General features: G+C 50.7%; 1 protein-coding gene across 13 annotated transcripts in view; it reads left to right on the top strand.

The window, feature by feature from the left end:
- Window positions 1–7,190: 7,190 nt before the first annotated feature.
- The window catches only part of mta1 (metastasis associated 1), a 79,990-nt gene continuing 71,898 nt past the window's right edge, over window positions 7,191–15,282 (top strand). For all 13 annotated transcript variants that reach the window (XM_042338306.1, XM_042338302.1, XM_042338305.1 and 10 more), the window contains exon 1: window positions 7,191–7,289. In XM_042338306.1, the coding sequence (XP_042194240.1) occupies window positions 7,262–7,289 (28 nt within the window). In that variant the 5' untranslated portion in view covers window positions 7,191–7,261. The remainder of the gene's footprint in view (window positions 7,290–15,282) is intronic.

Below are 15,282 nucleotides of genomic sequence, written 5' to 3'. Positions count from 1 at the left end.
AAGACACAGGTCTGGGGTGTGCGTTGGGATGCTGCTGGAATCTAACCAGCTAAAATGGCATAGCTTGCCTTTGATATCGCTGTCTGACAACAACAACAAGATTCCATTTATTGAGCGCCTTTCACGTCGGGAGGACGTCCCAAGGCGCTGTACAGTTGGGTCAGGACCCGAGCAGGGGGGAAATGGTCAGGGGGGGGAAGGGAGGGAGCGAGGAGGGGTAGAGAGTCGAGAGGGGAGCTGAAGGCACGGTCAAAGAGAAAGGTCTTGAGACCGGCCTTGAAGGAGGAAAGGGAGGAGGCAAGGCGAAGGCACTGGGGGATAGAGTTCCAGAGCCTAGGGGCTGAGAGGCTGAAGGCCCGGCCACTGATAGTAGGGCGGTTGGGGCGGGGGATGTGGAGGAGACTGGAGCCAGAGGAACGGAGGGTACGGGCGGGTAGGTCGGGGGATAGTAGGTCGGAGAGGTAGGAGGGAGCAAGGCCGTGAAAGGCCTTGTAGGTGAGGGTGAGTATCTTGAATTCGATCCTTTCGAATTCAACAGCTTTCCCACTGTTATCCAGCTAGGACCACCCTACCCGTTAGGGCTTTGGCTTGCAGGGTTAACAAGGTGTATGAGCTATATATAGTCAGGTGATGCTTGGAGTACTGTACATAGTTCTAGTCAACACGTTGGAAAGGGGCCATCCAGACCCTAGAGGATAAAGAGCTCATCTTATCCAGTGCTTCCATCATTATTCATCCCTCTTGCTCTTGCAGCCTTGATGCTCTTGGACAGCATCCTCATTTTATAATAACCAGAACTCTACACAGAACAACAGGATCATATGGCCTGACCATAGTTTGAACCACAGCTTGAACATGACTTATGGGGATTTGAATTAAACAGATTTAGTGACATGGCATAACAACCGGCTTGCTTTGTCTCACACTTATTTAATATAGGTATAGCTAATGACAAGATCTCTTTCAGTCTCCTGCATGGCAAGTTTGCTCCAAATCATACCTGCCTCTTACTTTTACTTCCAATGTACAGTACCATATTTATCCTATATGGTATCTATCCTCCTCCACTGCCTCTCCTCTCACCTCAACCTTCATGGTTCTGTCCTTGCCATGACCCGCTCTACCCACCTCTGCAACATCGTCCAGCTCTGCCACTGTCTCACACTGCAGGCCTCCAAAACCCTCATACATGCATTCATACCATCCAGGCTTGATCCAAACACCTGCTTGTTGGCCTCCCACACTTCTCCCTCCATAGGCTGCAGATCATCCAGTTCTCTACAGCCCATGTTCTCTCACACACCAGGCTCCGTGACCCTATCACTCCCATCCTCGCCCAACTCCACTGGCTTCCCATCACACAGAGAATACAGTTCAAGATCCTAGTCCTCACCTTCAAAGCCCTCCAGGGCCTTGCTCCACCCCTTGCCTCTGTGATCTCCTAACCCCCTACCAACCTGCCCATTCCCTCCACTCAGTGGGCTCCAGCCTGCTTCACCTTCACATCCCCTGCCTCACCATTGATGGGCGAGTCATCAGCCACTCTGCCCCACCCTCTGGAACTTCATCCTGCAGTCCCTCCGCCTTGCCCCCTCCCTTGCTTACTTCAAGACTCATCTCAAAACCCTCATTTTCGACCATGCCTTCAATTACCCTCCTTCCCCACCTGCCCTCCACCCTCCCCAATCCCGACCCCCAGCTCAGGTCTGAAACACTGACTGTCCAGCGCCTTGAGATGTCCTCCCGACATGAAAAACAGTATACAAATATAATTTTGTTGTTGTTTATCTGCATTGAACTTCATTTTCTTTTTGAACCCCAAAATTATATATTTAGGATACACAGCAAAGTTAAACATCTACATTGACATGGTAGTACACTAACACAGGTTTTCTTTAGAATTCTCGGATCATAAAATCTGAAAGCCTATAATCTGTCCAAAGTGTTTGTGCAGATCATAAACACCACAAGAGTGATGAATACAGAAACTTTTGCCTACAAACAGTCCCCAGACTTGACCATGATCACCTGTGAAACACTTTGAGATGTTTTGGTATGATAAGAGATGATAAAATGCATTTTCTTTACAATATTTTGAGAAATATGCACTAGTCAACACTATAATAATAATCCTTGCATTTGGTAAGTGCCTTATCGGGCTTCCGTCCCGCCCACAGCACAGAAACCGCCCTGGTCAGAGTGACAAATGACATTCTGTCTATCTGCGACCAGGGCTCCCTCTGTCTCCTCGTCCTCCTTGACCTCTCTGCTGCTTTCGACACCGTCGACCACTCTATCCTCATCCACCACCTCTCCTCTCACCTCAACCTCCACGGCGCTGTTCTTGATTGGTTCAGATCATACCTCTCACACCGCCAGCGCCTCATCTCAAACGGCTTCACCTCTAGCCCCCAGACTGTCTCGTGCGCTGTTCCTCAGGGCTTTATCCTTGGTCTCCTCCTCTTCAACATCTATATGCTCCCTCTTGGTGACATCATCCGCAGACATGGGATCAACTTCCACATGTATGTGGATGACACCCATCTCTACCTCTGCCTCCACCTTTGACTCCAGGACCACTGCTGTGCTTGACAGAATGTCTGTCAGACATCGAGTCCTAAATGAGAGCTAACTTTTTTCAGTTGAATTCAACAAGACCGAGACTCTCCTGATTGACTGCTGTCAGCGTCTCCTCACCTCAGGCGTTGACAGCATCACCATCCATGGTTGCACACTCCACCTTGCTAAGCCAGTCCAGAACCTTGGGGTCTTGTTTGACCCTCAACTATCCTTTCTAGCCCACATCTGCGCCATGAACCACTCTGTCTCCCCCCACCTCCGCAACATCACCCAGCTCAGACACTGTCTCACACTGCAGGCCGCCGAAATTGTCATACGCCCCTTCATTATATCGAGGTTTGACTGCAAACTCACTGCTTGTCAGCCTCCCCAACTCCTCCCTCCATAGGCTGCAGATAATCCAGAACTCCACAGCCCGTGTCCTCTCACACACTAGGCTCCGCGACCCTATCACCCCCATCTTTGCCCAACTCCACTGGCTTCCCATCACACAGAGGATACAGTTCAAGATCCTGGTCCTCACCTTCAAAGCCCGCCACGGTCTTGCTCCCCCCTACCTCTCTGACCTCCTAACCCCTTACCACCCTGTTCGCTCCCTCCGCTAAGCGGGCTCCGGCCTGCTTCATGTCACCTGCCTTGCTCGCCCCACTATCGGCAGGCGGGCCTTCTGCCACTCTGCACCCACTTTCTGGGACTTCATCCCGCAGTCCCTCCATCTCATCCCTCCAGACGTCCTCGCAACATAAAAGGAACTAAATAAATGTTATTGTTGTTTTGTGAAGATTTAGATTTTAATTATATTATTGCATCTAGTTTTATGGTTTTGGATTGCATGAGTTTACCGAATTATTGTGTTTTATTGATTTTTTTTGCCTTTTGAAGTCTTGATACGCTTGGTGTGAACAATAGCAGTTAATATTTTAATTCTCATTTTACTTTTTGCCCTTTAGGCATAAGTATTTGTCATTTAGGCTTTTTGAGTAAGTTACAAGTTACAGGGTAGGAAGTGTGCTTCACCAGTATGAATCACTTTAAACTATAATAATAATAATCCTTGCATTTGATATAGCGCTTTTCACGTCGGGAGGACGTCCCAAAGCGCTTCACAAAACACACTGTAAAGTGAATTGACTGTATATTTGTGGGCGAACGCGGCAGCCAATTGCGCACAGCAATGTCCCACAAACAGTCGTAGATTGAAAATGACCAATTTATTATTGTTTTGGTTTTTGGAGGGATTATTATTAGGCTCTGTGTGGAGTAAGGAAACTTGCCCAAGGTTTCGCCCTCTGCCTGGAATTGAACTCAGGTCTCTCACTTGCAAGGCGAGTGCTCTAACCACTGAGCTACAGGACTCCACTATGCTCAGATTATACACCTTACTTAACAGTGTCATGCTCAAATTGCAAAATAACTAATCTTTGAGTTTGTTCCTATGAAGGCTTAGTGGGGAAATGGTGCAGTACCCAGCTACTCAGACCAAGTTCATTTCCTGGCCTGTGGTGCACTGGAGCAATGGGGCTTCCATGCCTATTGCAATCTGAGTTTCCACCTTTGAGTCAAGAAGGGAGGAAACCAAGAGGGGATCATTTCAATTTTATTATGATATAGTTGTTAAATCCTGGCTGTTTGCTCCAGTTTGAAGACAGTATACAACTTTTGGGTTGTGCTCAACCTGAAAGCTCCTTTTCAAACCCTCAAATTGCGTAACACAGCTGGGGGGCACCTGAGCTGGGGGTGGAATCCGAAGTGGGGTGGGTGGGGGGAAGATGACCCAAAGTGGGGTCAAAGAGGTAGGTCCTTGAATGAGGTGACGGATGATGAAACTCAGAGGGACCTTAGAAATGGAGGCTGAATGGCTGAAAGAGGTGGGATGGATAGGGCTGGGGATGTGAAGCAGGCCAGTTCATTGAGCTAAGGGAGTGGTTGGGTTGGAAGTGTTGAAGGAGGTTACAGAGATAGGGTGGGGCAAGTGGAGGCATTAGAAGGTAAGAACAAGTATCTTGAATTCAATCTGCTAGGGGATGGGGAGCAAATGGAGCTAGGTGAGCAAGGATAGGGTGATAGCTGACGGAGTCTGGTGCAAGAAAGGGCAACCCCTGTAAACTGTTGTGAGATGTTCTTGTACATGAAAGATCAAAATATGTGCAAGTTGTACTACAGATTCTTAAGAGACATAGGGGAAAAGCCAGAAATTTCTATATACGTGTCTATCAGCTTGGCTCAAGTGGTTTAACTCTCACCTCTGGATCAGAAGGTTGTGGATGCAAGCTCCACGTCAGGACTTGAGCTCAGAGGGGAGTTGGTTGATACTCCAGCTTAGTGCTGGGGAATGCTATATTGTTATAAGTGTTATCCTTCGGATCTTAAACTGAGATCTTCTGTACAATCTTCAGCTGGACAATCTTAAGGTGGATCCCAAGATGTTATTTATATAATGTTTTCACTTGAGCCTTAACACGTCGAAATGGCTTGAAGCATTTTACAGAGTGTATTTGTAGGTGAATGTGGTAGCCAATTTGTGCACAGGAATGTCTCACAAAGATCCATGAAGTGAATGACAATTTTATTTGGGGGATTGTTAGACATGTCACTGGGTGTAACTCTTTTTGAATAGTTCTATGAGATCTTTAATGTCCACCTGAGCGGGTAAGAAGGAGCTCGATTTAATGTTTCATTCAACGGAATGCATTTCCCCCAGTACTGCATTGAAATGCCAGGCTAAAATTATAAGCTTAAACATGCAGTACAACCCTTCTGACAAAGGCGAGAGTGCTACCAATTCAGTCTGCCTGACACTTAAAAAAAGTCTCCAAGTATCCTGGCAACAATCCTCCAGATAAATTGATCATTCATCTCTGGCTATACTGGGGGCGATGATGTGCATAGTGTGACTGTTAATAATAATAATCCTTGCATTTGATATAGCGCTTTTCACGTCGGGAGGACGTCCCAAAGCGCTTCACAAAACACACTGTAAAGTGAATTGACTGTATATTTGTGGGCGAACGCGGCAGCCAATTGTGCACAGCAATGTCCCACAAAGCGTCGTAGATTGAAAGTGACCAATTTATTATTGTTTTTGGTTTTGGAGGGATTATTAATAGGCTCTGTGTGGAGTAAGGAAACTTGCCCAAGGTTTCGCCCTGACCTGCCTGGAATTGAACTCAGGTCTCTCGCTTGCAAAGCGAGTGCTCTAACCACTGAGTTACAGGACTCCACGCGTTCGCCTACAAAAACAGTCACTACACTGGACAATTCATTTGAAACCTTTGAGACATTTTTCAACATTATGGGCTGTAAGAAAAAATCCAAGGCTCGCCCCTCCACACCCCCACATCCCCCCCCCCCCCCCCCCCATTGCGAGCACATTATTTCAATATAAATCCGAACAGTGGTCAATATTGTTTATTTGTATGTTTGACCTGAACTGTCCGGGTAAATCCGAGTAATTTGATACCCTGGACGGCATGGGGTAACGTTAGTTTTACTGAGTGTGTGTGGGGTGGGGGTGACTTGGGGATCGTGGTGGTGTGTGGTGGGGGGGAAGCCCATTATTTTAAAACAGATCCCACCAGCAGGAGGAGGAGGGGGGGGTGGGGGGGGATCTGGGAAGATTTTTTTACACACACACATACACACACACGCGTGTCCATGATAATTTTTGGCGACTTGTCCAGGTGTAAAAAAAGCTCTGCCCACACCGTGGACTCTTAGGAGCGCTCCCCACAGAAACAAAGTGAGGGGAGTTATTTGGTGGTGAGGGGTGTCTGTGTGTGTAAAGCCTCAGGCTGGGGGGGGGGGGGGGGTTAGACTCTCAGTCCCCGGGAGGAGTGGGGGGGGGGGGGGGGGTCTCTCAATCGCATCGCGTGTGCTGGCAAGTGAGCTTCCCTCGGGGTGTCTGTCTTCTGACTCTGCCCCTGCGTGCGGCGTTTGCGTGAGTCAGGCTGGGAGTGAAGTCAAAGTGGCTTTGGACACCCGGGCGGGCTGTCGGGCGGGCGGGCTATCGGGCGGCTTGTGGCTGGGGGTGGGAGGGGTGGGAGTGGGCGGGCGGGCGTCGGGGGTTTGTTTGAAGGTTCGAGTGACCCCGCGGGAGGGCCACGGCCGCTTCCGAAGAATAGGTGACGTCGGGCGCCGAGAAGAGGAAGAGAGGGAGGAGAGAAGAGAGGAAGAATAGAGAGAAAGAGGGGGGGGGGGAGTTTGGGGGGGGGGTTGGGGTGGGGGGGGGGGGAAGAGAGAGAGAGAGAAAGGGAGGAGAGAGAGAGAGAGAGAGACGGCTCTTTGGGCACAACCACTGTTAGTGTGAAGAGGAGGAAGAGGAGAAGAAAAAGAAAAGCAGCCGAACCCCCCCACACACACTCCCCCCACTCCCGCCCCCCCCCCACACACACCCCCCCACACACCCCCCCCCCGGAGTCAGCGCACACTTTGCCGGGGATTTTGTGCAGCTTTTTTTTTCGCCGGTGTTTGTGCCTTTTGAGTGTGATCCCCTGGGTCTGAGCCCACACCCCCTCCCTCCTCGCCTCCCCCCCCTCCCCGTACCCCCCCCCCACCCCGTCCCCCACACCTCTCCCCCCCCCCCCCCCCCCGGTGCCGGAGCGATCAGCGGGGGGGTGAGTGTGTGAGAGGGTGAGCCGGGCACAGAGAGAGGCTGGGGGAGACGGGGAGACGGGGCCCCGCCATGGCTGCCAACATGTACAGGGTCGGAGGTAGGTACTGGCTTTCGCTTCAGTGCAGTTCCTGTGGATGGGAGGGAGGGAGGGAGGGAGGGAGGGGAGGCAGGAGCTGCTGCTGGTGGGACTCACACAGCCCCGAGCCGACCAGCAGTGAGAGGAGCTGCTCTCTCTCTGTCTCTCTCTCTCTGTGTGTCCATGTGCCCTCAGAGTCACTCTTGTGTTTCTCTCAATCCCCAGTGTGCTCCCCCTCACCCCCCCCCCCCCACCGTCTTTCTGTGTCTGTGTGCCACCCCCCCCGTGTCCGTGTGCTTCCCAAACAATCTCTATCTGTGTGCCCCCACCACCCCAATCTCTCTCTTAACCGTGTGCCCCCGAGTCTCTCTCTCTCTCTGTCTGTGTGCCCCCCCCACCCAAGTCTTGCTGTGTGCCCTGTGTCAGTGTGCTCCCCCCAGTCTCTCTGTGTGCCCCCCCACCCAAGTCTTGCTGTGTGCCCTGTGTCAGTGTGCTCCCCCCAGTCTCTCTATCTGTGTGCCCCCAGTCTCTCTGTGTGTGCCCCCTACCCTAGTCTCGCTGTGTGCCCTGTGTCCATGTGCCCCCCGGTCTCTCTCTGTCCGTGTGCCCCCCGGTCTCTCTCTGGCCATGTGCCCCCCCCCATCTCTCTCTGTCCGTGTGCCCCCCGGTCTCTCTCTGTCCGTGTGCCCCCCGGTCTCTCTCTGTCCGTGTGCCCCCTGGTCTCTCTCTGTCCGTGTGCCCCCCGGCCTCTCTGTCCGTGTGCCCCCCGGTCTCTCTCTGTCCGTATGCCCCCCGGTCTCTCTCTGTCCGTGTGCCCCCCGGTCTCTCTCTGCCCGTGTGCCCCCCGGTCTCTCTCTGTCCGTGTGCACCCCGGTCTCACTGTGTCTGTGTGCCCTCCCAGTCTCTGTGTCTGTGTGCCCCCCCCCAGTCTCTGTATCCGTGTGCCCCCCCCTCCAAGTCTCTGTGTTCGTGTTCCCCCACACCCCAGTGTGTGTGTGTCTTTGTGTCTGTGTGCCCCGGACCCCAATCTCTGTGTCCGTGTGCCCCCCCACCCCAGTCTATCTATGTCCGTGTGCCCACCCACCCCTGTCTCACTGTGTCCATTTGCCCCTCACCCCAGCCTCTGTGTCCATGGGCCGCTCCTACCCCAGGCTCTGTGTCCGTGTGGCCCCCCACCCCAGGCTCTGTCCGTGTGCCCCCCCCACCCCAGGCTCTTGTGTCCGTGTGGCCCCCCATCCCAGTTTCTGTATCCGTGTGCCCCCCTTTCCCCCAGTCTCACTGTGTCCGTGTGCCCCCCCCACCCTAGTCTCACTGTTTCCGTGTGCCCCCCCCACCCCAGGCTCTTGTGTCCGTGTGCCCCCCCACCCCAGTTTCTGTATCCGTGTGCCCCCCCCTCCCCCAGTCTCACTGTGTCTGTGTGCCCCCCCCACCCCAGTTTCACTGTGTCCATGTACCCCCCCCACCCCAGTCTCTGTGTCCGTGTGCCCCCACCCCAATCTCACTGTGTCTCCACTCCAGTCTCTGTGTCCGTGCCCCCCCACTCTTGGGTAGGTACTGGCCTCCCTGTGTGTACACCCCACCCCGTGCACCCCAATCTCACTGTGTCCGTGTGCTCCCCCCACCCCAGTCTCTGTGTCCGTGTGCCCCCTCCCCCCAGTCTCTCTGTGCCTGGCCCCCTGCACCCCAATCTCACCCCAGTCTCTCTATGTCCGTATGCCCCCCACCCCAGTCTCTCTTGTGTCCATGTGCCCCCCCACCCCACATCCGAGTCTCTCAATGTTTGTGTGCCCCCACAGTCTCTGGGTGCCCCTCACCCCAGTCTCTCTGTGTCTGTGTGCCCTGTGTCTCTGTGTCTATGTGCCCTGTATCTCGCTGTGTCTGTGTGTCCTGTGTCTGTCTGTGTGCCCTGTGTCTCCTGTGTCTGTCTGTCTGCCTGCCCTGTATCCCTGTGTCTGTGTTCCCTGTGTCTCTCTGTGTCTATGTGCCCTGAATCTCTCTGTCTGTGTGCCCTGTGTCTCACTGTGTCTATGTGCCCTGAATCTCTCTGTCTGTGTGCCCTGTGTCTCACTGTGTCTATGTGCCCTGTATCTCTCTGTGTCTGTGTGCCCTGTGTCTCGCTGTGTCTGTGTGTCCTGTGTCTCTGTGCCCTGTGTCTCGCTGTGTCTATGTGCCCTGAATCTCTCTGTCTGTGTGCCCTGTGTCTCACTGTGTCTATGTGCCCTGTATCTCTCTGTGTCTGTGTGCCCTGTGTCTCGCTGTGTCTGTGTGTCCTGTGTCTCTGTGCCCTGTGTCTCACTGTGTCTCTGTGCCCTGTATCTCTCTGTGTCTGTGTGCCCTGTGTCTCCGTGTTCCTTTTTCTCTTTCTGTATCTGTGTGTGTTCTAAGGGTTTTGCTTCCTGTGTATTTCACTCTTATCTGTGTGTCTCCCTTGTTCTCTCTCTCTCTCTCTCTCTGTATTCCTATCTTTCTAACTGTGTCTCCTGTTTTTTTTACTCGACACTCACCACCCCCCCCAGGCAATATATGTGTCTGACTCTGTCTGCGCCTTGGTGTCTGTCTACCCGTCCATTTGCTGTGCGTCGTGTGGGGTTATTGTGTGAATAGGCACTGAAATGGGGTTGTGTATTTCAAGGACGGTTACAGTATTTGCCTGTGATCCAATCTGGGATATATGTGTCAGAGATAATAGAACGTGCGTGTGCATATGTGTATGTGAGTGAGAGAAAAACATACACACACACTCAAGAGTGCAGTGGCTATTTGTGTAAGTCTGTGTGAGAGAGAAAATATAGGGTGTGTAGTGTGTGCATGGAAAAATAACAATAATAATAATCCTTGCATTTGCTTTTGATATAGCGCCTCATCACTTCTTCGAGACGTCTCAAAGCGTTTCACAGAATATACTGTAAAGTGGATTGATTGTATATTTTGTGGGTGAAAAAGAACACATGTACACACACACACAAGGTTGCTACCTCTGCATCTCTTTCACACCCACAAACACACAGCAAGTGGGAGCTCTGGTTGTGTGTGTGTGGTGTGTAAGCGAGAAATTGGGAGTCTGGTGTGAAAGATGGAAAGAGACAGAATGGGGCTGCTCTTCATCTGTGTAAAAGAAACAAGGGGCACCTTTGTTGTGTATGTGTTAGATTAAAAAAATACTGAGTGATCAGATGTGTGTGTGTGCGCGTGTGAGTGTGTGTGTTATGAAAGAGCAATATAGTGGGTGGTTGTGTGTGTGTTTCATTGAGAGAGATTTGTGTGCCTTTGAGAGAGAGAGATCGAGATGGAGCAGGCAGTTGTAGCTGTGTGTGTGTGAGAGAGATTGAGTGGGTGACTGTCGCTTGTGTTTGTGTGTAAGAGATATGAAATAAGCATGTGTTTGTGAGAGATCGAAAAGGCGGCTATAGTTGAGCGTGAGAGAGAGTGGGCGGATGTGTGCGTTTGAGAGATAATAATAATCCTTGCATTTGATATAGCGCCTTATCGCATCATTGAGGCGTCTCAAAGCGCTTCAAAGGATACACTGTAAAGTGATTTGACTGTATATTTTGTGAGATAGAGTCGGTCTAGATGTGTGCGAGTGTGTGAGAGAGAGGTGGAGTGGCCGCTGTTAGGTGTGTGCGTTTGTATGTGTGAGAGATGGAGATGACTGTAGGTGTGTGGGTGTTTGTGTGTGAGAGAGTGATGGAGTGGAAGGCTGTATGTGTGTTTGTGTGTGAGAGAAATAGTGTGGCTTGCGTTGTAGGTGTGTGTGCGGGTGGCTGTAGCTAAGTGTTTTTTGGGTGTCTGACACACTCGGAAACCCGCATCATGCTAAAGAGTATCCAAACTAGACAGAGTTGTATGTATGCTATCTACACACGTAAATTTACCTGTGTGTGAGACGGATGAAGTGGGCGACTGTAGCTCTGTATAAAGTGCAAAGGAAGAGGACCGTGTTTGTGAGAGAGACCGGAGTGGGACCATTGTGTGTGAGCGTGGGAAAGAGAAGGGACGGGGCAAGATTGTGTGTGTGTGAGAGAGATGGATGGACTGGGTATGTGAGACAGGGAGCGGGAGACTTGTGCTGGGGGAAGACTGTATGTGAGTGTGAGAGAGGGAGACTGCGTGAGTGTGAGAGAGGGAGACTGTGTGTGAGTGTGAGAGAGGGAGATTGTGTGTGAGTGTGAGGGGGAGACTGAGAATGTGAGAGAAGGAGACTGTGTGTGAGCGTGAGAGAGGGAGACTGTGTCTGTGTGTGTGAGAGAGGGAGACTGTGTGTGTGAGAGAGGGAGACTGTGTGTGTGTGTGTGTGTGTGTAAGAGAGGGAGAGTGTGTATAAGAGAGGGGTAGACTGTGTGCGTGAATGAGAGAGGGGGAGACATGCATGTGTGAGGGGAAAAGGAGGGGTTTCTTTTTCTGTGCGAGAGGGAAAGTAAGGGAAGGGACTGTGTGTGAGGGGGAAGAGAAAAAGAGGCTCTCTTTTGTGTGTGTGTGTGCGGGCGACGGGGAGAGAAGGGGGGTCTCTTTTGTATGAGAGACACTGTATGTGATTGTATGTTAGAGATAGAGGGGAGGGAGGCTATGCTTGTTTGTGTAAGTGTGTGAGCAAGGGGGTCCCTTGGAGAGGGGAGTGTGCATGTGTGAGAGAGGGGGGGAAGGGGGGACACTAAATGTGCATTTGTGTGAAAGAGAGAGATATTTGTATGTGTGTGTGAGACGGGGAGGACTGTTTGTGTGAGCAAGAGAGAGGACTGTGTGTGGGTGTGTGCATTTGTGGGAGAGAGGAGGGGTGACTTAGAGAGTGGGAGGATTGTGTGTATGTGATTTAAAGAGGGGAGAGATTTTGTGTGAGTGTGCGAGTGAGAAGAGGGAGTGTGTGTGAGTCAGAGAGAGGTGTGTGTGAGCGATTCTGTGTGTGATTGAAAGAGAATGTGTGAGAGAGAGATAAAGGGGAGGGAGTCTATGTGTGTTTGTGTGAGCAAGCAAGGGGGTCTCTTGAGAGCAGGGGAGGGAGACTGTGTGAGAGAGAGAATAATAATCCTTGCATTTGCTTTTGATATAGCGCCCTATCACATCTTCTGGACATCTCAACGTGCTTCACAGAATATACTGTAAAGTGAATTGTATATATTTGTGGGCAAAACGCGGCAGCGACTTGCACACAACAACAACTTGTATTTATACAGTGCCTTCTTGCAGGGTAACGTCCTAGATTACTTCAGTGTCCCACAAACAGTCCTGGATTGAGAGACATTTTTTTTGAAGAAGCATGATACTGAGCTAGGAAAAGTAGTAAACAGTGAGGAAGATAGTAGCAGACTGTAAATGGACATGGACAGACTGGTAAAATGGGCAAACACGTGGCAGATGAAGTTTAATGTGGAGAATGCGAAATGATGCATTTTGGGAAGAAGAACGAGGAGAGGCGATATAAGCCGATGGTACTGTATTATCTTAAATGGGGTGAAAGACAGAGAGACCTGGGGGTTCATATAAGTAAATCTTTGAAGGGGCAGGACAGGTAGATAAAGCTGTTAAAAAAGCATACGGGATACTAGGCTTTATAAATGGGGGCATAGAATATAAAACTCAGAAAGTTATGATGGACTGTTCAGTTCTGGACACCACACTTTAGGAAGGATGTCAAAGCATTGGAGAGGATGCAAAGGAGATTTTCCAGGATGGTACCAGGAATGAGGGACTTCAGTTATCAGGAGAGGCTCGAGAAGCTGGGATTATTCTCCTTGGAGCAAAGAAGGTTAAGAGGAGACTTAATAGAAGTTTTCAAAATTATGAGGGGATTCGATAGGGTGAACAAGGAAAAACAATTTCCACTGGTGGGTGGGTTGGTAACCCGAGGTTACCGATTTAAAATAGTTCTCAACAGAAGAGGGAAGGTGAGGAGAAATGTTTTCACATAGCAAGTTGTTTGGATCTGGAATGCATTGCCTGAAAGGATGGTGGAAGCCGATTCGATAACAATTTTTAGGAGAGAAGTAGATAATTATTCGCTGAGGACAAGTTTGCAGGGTTGTGGGGAGAGAGTGGGGGGCAGAGAGATTGAAATGGATAGCTCTTTTCAAAAAAGCCTGCACAGACATGTTGGGCCGAATGGCCTCCTTCTGTGCTGTGTGATTCTATGATAAGAGATTATTACCCTGGAATAGCCATCCACCAATCGACTAACAACTGGGCTCCTACTTACTACCCTAACCCTTTTAGGGTTAGGGTTAGGGTAAGTAGGCAAATAGAGGTGTGTGAATTAAGGAAATGAGCCCAAAGTTTCGCCTTGCCCAGAATCGAGCACTTGCGAGGCGAGTGTTCTAACCACTGAGCTACAGAGAAAGGGGCAGGGGGGACACTGTGTGTGTGTTTGCATGAAAGAAAGGGGAAGGGACTATGGTGGAGAGAAAGAGAGGATCTCTTTTCTATTTGTGTATGCACAGGGGAGGTGGTGAGAAGGGCTTGTGTGTGTGAGAGATGGAGAAGGATTGTGTTTGTGACTGAAAAAAAGAGGGAGAGTGTGTATGAGAGAGAGAGATATACAGGAGATTGGGGGGTGGAAGGTGTGAGTATGAGACGGAGATTATGTGTGTGTGCGCGCGTATGTGAGAGATTGTGTGTGATTGAAAGAGAGAGATTATGTGTGTGGTAGATGGGTGGGGTCTCTTGTATGTCAGAGAGACTGTGTGTGAGAGAGGGGGAAGGGAGAACTGTGTGTGCGTAAGAGAAGGGGGGGAGAGACTGTGTGTGTGCACGCACACATGTGGTAAAGAGGTGTGGTCTCTTGTATGTGAGAGAGAGACTGTATGTGAGAGCGAGGGGGCAGGGAAACTTTGTGTGTATGTGTGTCATAGAGAGGGCGGTCTCTTGTGGGTGAGACTGTGTGTGTGTGTGGTGTGAGTGAGTGAGAGAAAGAGTGGAGGAAAGGAAACTGTGTGAGAGAGAGACAATTATTGAAGGGGAGAGAGGGACATTGTGTGTGAGTTTGCGTGAAAGAAAGGGGAGGAGATCTGTATGTGTTTGTAGTGTGTATTTGTGAGCGAGAGAGAGGGGGGAAACAGAGGTTGAGAATTATGTGTGTGATTGAAAGAGAGGGAGAACGTTTATGTGTGTGAGTGGAGGGGATTGTATGTATGTGTGATTGAAAGAGAGTGAGATTGTGTGTGTTTGGGGGTGGGGGGGAGAGGGGGTTCTCGCAATTGAAAACTAGAGGAAGATTGTGTGTGTGTGTGAAATAGAAAGGGGGGAGACTGTGTGTGTGAAAGAGAGAAGGGGGAGTGTGTGTACGTGCTTGCGCGTTCAGGGTGGAGAGGAGGGGGGAGGGGAGAAGAAGACTATATGTGTGTGAGAGATGGGGGAGGGGGACTCTGTTTGTGGGAGGGAGGAGACTGGACGGTCTGTGTGGGTGGAGAAGGGAGGAGCCTGTCTGACATTAATGCCGTCCTGTCCTCAAGGCCGATATCAGTAATGACTTAGATTGGTGTGTTCAGGTGAGAGCTGAAACAGTGGAGCCTGGATTGCATAGGAAAACCCTGCACAGAATTGTCTGTTGGCTTCATCCGGTTACCCTGAGCTGCTGCAAGCGAGCGACTTCTCGTGCGGATTGCACTCAGCTTTCATTTTTTTGAATGGAATGGGAGCCAGACCCAGTCAGCAGAGATCCAGCTGTACCTGGGGTTGTCCGCCTCTGTTCCTTTCTGCTCCGTTGTGGTCCCTGGCTGATTGCCAAGCGCCATGACTTAAACCTTCATGGTTTTAAACTGAAAACATTCACAGCACTTGTACTGGGTGTAGTTGCTTCACCTCTCTTTGTTTGAGGAAGAGGGAGGAGAGGAGGGGAGGGGTGGAGGAAAGGAGTTCAGCAATTGTTTGCTTAAAGTAAAGAGTTTGGGAGCAGCATTGTGGGGTGCAGGGGTACTGTAACTGGAGCTCAGCTTGCTGGGTTTCGAAATGGCCATTGGAACACTGTCCACATGTGTTATTAGTCCCTTCAAGACAAACGAACACAACCGCTGCCTTAGGCGAC

Source organism: Callorhinchus milii, unplaced genomic scaffold (assembly GCF_018977255.1).
Source record: "Callorhinchus milii isolate IMCB2004 unplaced genomic scaffold, IMCB_Cmil_1.0 Scaffold9, whole genome shotgun sequence".
In the NCBI taxonomy this organism is placed as follows: Eukaryota; Metazoa; Chordata; class Chondrichthyes; order Chimaeriformes; family Callorhinchidae; genus Callorhinchus; species Callorhinchus milii.
Note: the sequence above shows the minus strand (reverse complement) of the source record. Positions and strands in the feature narration are given on the sequence as shown.